We start from the raw sequence: 6,000 nt of genomic DNA, 5'->3' as shown, positions 1-6,000 counted from the left end.
ATTTACTTCTTTGGTCATCCAAATTTTTAAAATAGGCATGGCAGGTGAAATGGGCAGTAAAGATACTTATTATTACTAGAAAGCAGAATTCTATAAAACCATGAGTTATATTTTACCTAATGAACTGATACATATTATACTGGTAATTGGATAGAGCACATTTTTATGTATCCCCAAGGTGATATAAAAATCATACTTCTCCATCTATTTCAATCAAATTGCGTATGTCTCAACATTTGGCAAAGTTATGGAAATTAAGAATTAAAACTAAAGCCACATTAAGTTTAACTGATTAAATTATCAGGAACATATTTATTCTATGTACTATTTTTAAAAGACACAGATGACATTTTCATCATGAGGAAGTATGTTCCTGCACAGAACAAAATAATGTAGATTATAAACACATTTTAATACATTCTCATGTATATTAAGAAGGTACATTGTCATCAAATGTCTTAACTTACCTTGGGTCATTTTGTGATAATCATGCCATATTGCAAAAAATGTAAGCTATACAATACGGTGAGTTAATATGATATTTTATGTAATGTAATAAAGCTGCTACTATAAAATTATTGACATTCAGTAAATTTTAAAATGGTTACGTACTTAAAACTGGGTCAATCTACCAAAATTTTGAATCAAGATATAATTTAGTTAATTCTGTATTCCCTTAAAAATATTGGTCATGTCATTTTGAAGACCATTATTCCTTCTGATTACTCTCATCTGTGAAATTCATAATTTCTTCCTTTCACCAGTTAACTATCTTCCATATAAAAATTCCACTGAAATTCCTTTAGTGACAGCCTTTTCTTTAATATCAGTTAATTCTCCCTGGTTCTTAAGTTTCCAGTTCTTTTAGTTTCTGCCCTGCCACATTTGGTAAAAAGTATAGCCACCAGAAATACCCATCTGTGAAAATTACCTTTCCAAAATACACCACATTCATCAAATATTTTTGTCTTCCAAACACTTACCAATCTACAGAATTCTACAAAACCTTTAGCATTCTTAAGACATTACTTCATGTTGCAAACTGATCAAAACTCCGTTTGATGTATTCCAGGATTTCTCATAAATAATTTTCTCAAAATTACTAAATACTCTTGTTTGTATCATTCAAAATTTAGTTTTTATTGTACAGTCACCCCTTGGTATAAACAGGGAGTTGGTTCCAGGACCACCCCCATATAACCAAATTCTCACATACTCAAGTCCTGCCGTTGACCCTGTGGAGCTCGCTTATACAAAACATCAGCCCTCTGTATACTCGGATTTCACATTTCTCCAAATACTGGGTTTTTGATCTGCATTTGATTGGGAAAAAAAAAAAAAAACACATACAAGTGAATCTGCACAGTTCAAACTCATGTTATTCAAGGGTCAGCTGCACTTTGAATTTTTTGAAAATATATATAACCACTAACTTTCTCACTTACTTGCACTTTTTTGCATTTACAGCACAAATGTTAACATTATCTAATTTTATGTAGCCTCTTCTTGCGTATACAAACAACCCAATATTCATCTTTCATATTATCATTCAGATTGTCACCTACCTATGGACTGTCAAAGAACTGTGTGTTAAATGATGAAAATATACTACTAATCCCTGAGTATTCAATTTCATGTTCTGTTTCCAAAATTATAAGTTAAGTTTTTCCAGTACATTCCCCTCCTTAAATATGGCAAGAGTTTTGGGCATGAGACTCCTAGGAAATATTATCTATGAAATTTCTCTAATCACTTACATCATTTTGCTTTAATTACTAAAGAATAGTGCATTAAATAAATCTTGATATTTTTCTTCCTTGTCATAAATTTCTACCAATTACGTTTTGGCTAAATCTGGAAAGTTAACTGTAACCTGCCTAAAGGAGCCCACACACCTGCTTAAGTCACAAAGCATCTAAACTTCTGTGTACAGAAAAACCAGAATGATCAGTCTTGACAACTCATAGCAGAGAGTTAATTAGGTAATAAGTTCAGTTCTGCTCTATCACAGAACATGGAACGTTAGGGCTGCCTTACAAACCAGGAAATTAGAGCCCAGGCATGGTGAATGACACAAATGTGATCGCAAAATTAAGTTATAGGTAGGGCCAAAATTAGAATCCAGAGATCTAGTCAGCTGGCCTTTCTACTATACCACACAGATGTAAGACCAAGTTTGTTGTTTACCAACAATAAGGAAAATAAACATTTTGCCTATTCCTTCAGAGTACCGCTCTTAGCTTTTAACTACTTGTCTATCAGCCTAAGCTTTTATCTTAGACCCTCGCCTGAGGCTTTCCACATGTTGTTACACTGGCACATATGTGCTTTGAAACGTTTTCAAACGCTTACACTGCTGTCATGTAGCACTTCACTGGTTTTCCTTTTATTTTTGCATGTATCAGTCTTTTTTCTGGGTGAATTGGTCTGAATTTTTTTATTTAGTTGGTTTTCCAAGCAAACCCCAAATATATCATTTACTTATGCTGAGCCCTTAAATTGTGTCTTTTGAGATATCATTTTATTTCACTCTGCCTCTGGCCTTTCCATATTCATAGAACTTCTTCCAATTGAGCACACCAGGTTTTTGATGTGTGTCCCAACATCTCAGTGTTTTTACTTAGAAAAACCCTTAGCGCCATGTCAGTGCAATCCTCGTCCTTGTCTAACTGAAAAGCAAGGTGAAAAATTACCTCTTCCTGATTGTTTATAATGGATACCAGGTGAAAACTCATTTTTGCACCACATCCAGAACCATTTCTCTAATTTACGCCTGAACCAAATGAGCTGGCCAATTTGAAACCACAAAGAAGTCAGTTTATAAGATATATCTCTCTCTTTCTCAGTTATTTTGGGAATGGAAATTTCTTTAAGAAGTTTAGGCCGGGCGCGGTGGCTCAAGCCCAAGCCTGTAATCCCAGCACTTTGGGAAGCCGAGACGGGCGGATCACGAGGTCAGGAGATCGAGACAATCCTGGTTAACATGGTGAAACCCCGTCTCTACTAAAAAATACAAAAAACTAGCCAGCCGAGGTGGCGGGCGCCTGTAGTCCCAGTTACACGGGAGGCTGAGGCAGGAGAATGGCGTAAACCCGGGAGGCGGAGCTTGCAGTGAGCTGTGATCCGGCCACGGCACTCCAGCCTGGGCGACAGAGTGAGACTCTGTCTCAAAAGAAAAAAAGAAAAGAAGTTTAGTGTGATAGAGTCCAAGAAAATTACCCATTTTTTATGTATTTACATTACATAGCCTATATTTCCATATGTAAAATGTATACCGCAGTTTGTAAGTAATAGTTTGTGTGTATGAGGATCACTGGATAGTCACAATGCAATGTTGTCATTCATCAGTCCTCTCACGTGGTATATATGCACACTTGATCTACATGAATATTTTTCTATTCAAAATTTATCTATTCTGGTTCCCATATAATTAGAGGGGAAATTTGTGTATTCAATTCAGCTCCATTTTCTATATATAACCCTGAATGCTAGTGCTATGTTTTCTTTGATTTTATAGGAACACGTATCAAATACCCAGTAACTTAAGTTACCCTCTCTAACAATCTGTGGCATAGTAAATGCTGGTAACGGGGTATTAAACTATAAATACATTTCAGAGATCCTTAAAGAACAAAATATTTCAGCAAAACATCAGCTTCCATTGGTTATTATAACAGATGTTCCCTTGTGTCCTTGTGCTGGATCTGGTTGCATCCTTAGATGGGAAGTTACATCAAAGTGTGAGCCATTACAGCCCAAGGAATAGTTTCTAATGGTTTCGCTGTCATATAAGTGCTCCAGGGCATATCCAGTTAATGTGTAAGCATGCTTATCAAAATACTGCCGGTGAGAGCCAAAGCAGTTTGGAGAGACAGTAGGGTGGTCTCCTGCTGTCTGATGAGGAGATATATCTGAATGCAGATAGTCTTTAGCTAGGATCAAACTGGATTTTGAAATGCGATCTGAATTGGGACTACTTATCCGTGATAGTGCGGTGGGACTGTTGTCATAGTCATTTTCATGGGGGCTCAACATTTTTCCCTCTCTCTGCTGGATGTGGTCACATGGTGAAGTGTTGGCAAGAGCAGAGCTGTGGCAGACTTCACCTGTTGGTGGGGGCTGTTGGTAGTTTGCAAAACAGAGGGAGTGTTTTTTCCCAGCCCCATTAATGGAAGCCAGTTGGTCTGAAGGGGCTTTCCTTAGCTGTAATCTGTTCTCTTCTTCTTTAATCATTTGCTGGGTGGCTCTTATAAGAGTTTCAATTTTGCTGGGTTCATGTGGGCTACTTTGATACTGCTCAGTACGATATCGGTCACCTGATTCACTGGCCGACCCAGGGTCTGGAGAACTGACCACACTATCTTCATCCCAATGACCTCGGCCTAGAAATTAGAAAAAGTCCAAAGTAAGTGATCTCAGAATTCACCCTCAAAAATAAATATATTTCATTTTTCTATTGAAATAAACTTTATATCTTTCATTTTTAATATATGCACCAATATTTGAAACAGGCACAGGCTCACATGATAGAGTGTCAACTCTCTGTACTGGATTCATATGAAATCAGTGAATTTTAAATGCAGACCAAGTTTATAACAAGTTTCTTAGAAGATAAACCTTGTTCATTGTGAATTACAATTAGCAAAATGGTAAAGTGTGTTTATACTTCTCTATGGATATATGTTATTAGATCTGTCTGACTGGAAATAAGAGGAGGACGCATAGAATTTGGTTTACGTTATTCACTAGAGCAGTGTCACGTTAAATTGATGCTTGGAAAATGTTTTCAATTGGATTTGAGGGAAATAATTATATAGGCTTAACTATTCTCTCACTTCCAAATAAATAACCAAAAATGTTAATATTGCTAAATATATCTTAAGTAGAGTTAAAATAAAGCTCTAATATATCTTAAGTACAGTTACAATAAAGCTCTAATATTCATTTTTAGAGTATTTGAAGGTTAAAAATATACATCTATTCACATAGATATATATGTAAGCATGGATGGATATAAATGAAGATTATAGATATAGATACAATCTTGCCCAAATAAAAACATAAATATCATCTTATCAAATTTGGTGGTAAACATCTCAGCTTCACAGGTAATCATATAGTAACTCAGGTACCTTAGATTGCTTTTGAAGTAAGGTAAAGAATAAGGCAGGGCATGGTGGCTCACATCTGTAATCCCAACATTTTGGGAGGCCCAGGTGGGTGGATTACCTGAGGTCAGGAATTCAGTACCAGCCTGGCCAAAATGGTGAAACCCCGTCTCTACTAAAAAATACAAAAATTAGCCAGCCATGGTGGCAGGCACCTGTAATCCCAGCTACTAGGGAGGTTGAGATAGGAGAATTGCTTGAACCCAGGAGGCAGAGGTTGCAGTGAGCCGAGATCACGCCACTGCACTCCAGCCTGGGCAACAAGAGCGAAACTCTGTCTCGAAAAAAAATTTTTTTTAAACAATAAGGAAAGAAATAAAATATGGAGGAGTAGTGCATCCAAAGTATATTCCATAAACCAAATTATTCTCAAAACAGTCTGAAGTCAATATAAAAAGAGAGAAGAGAAACAAGTAGGAATATATGAAAGCTGTAAATTGCTTAATGCAGCAGAGAAAGCCTGGATCACACTATTCATTGCTTTCCTTTTCTCTTTTCTTCTTGTTTTATTTCTAATATTTTCTTCCAGACCCTGTAGGTGAAGCCAGGATTTTCACTTAATTCTATTCTTTGGCAAGTAATTGCCCTTTCCTCCGGGTTTCCATTACCAGTCAACCAATCTAGGGATACTCAAAGTAAAATCAGGAAAAGAGAAAGCAAGAATAGAAACAGATTAAAATTACTCAGCTTCTGAGTGGTATTTGACAGGAAGGTTTATTAATGGAAAGAATATTGCCTAGCACATTTCTCATTCTAAAGACAAATGTAGTAGTATTGGGGCCTTCAGATCAATTCTAACGTCACTGGCTTTTGATGAAATAGGGAAGATTCC

General features: G+C 36.3%; 1 protein-coding gene across 1 annotated transcript in view; it reads right to left on the bottom strand.

Moving 5' to 3' along the window:
• Nucleotides 1–3,651: 3,651 nt before the first annotated feature.
• Nucleotides 3,652–6,000, bottom strand: part of SIM1 (SIM bHLH transcription factor 1) — a 74,276-nt gene continuing 71,927 nt past the window's right edge. Inside the window, exon 12 of the mRNA XM_023205823.2 lies at nt 3,652–4,382. Coding sequence (XP_023061591.2) covers nt 3,652–4,382 — 731 coding nt within the window. The remainder of the gene's footprint in view (nt 4,383–6,000) is intronic.

This window comes from Piliocolobus tephrosceles, chromosome 5, assembly GCF_002776525.5.
Source record: "Piliocolobus tephrosceles isolate RC106 chromosome 5, ASM277652v3, whole genome shotgun sequence".
Taxonomy (NCBI): domain Eukaryota; kingdom Metazoa; phylum Chordata; class Mammalia; order Primates; family Cercopithecidae; genus Piliocolobus; species Piliocolobus tephrosceles.
Note: the sequence above shows the minus strand (reverse complement) of the source record. Positions and strands in the feature narration are given on the sequence as shown.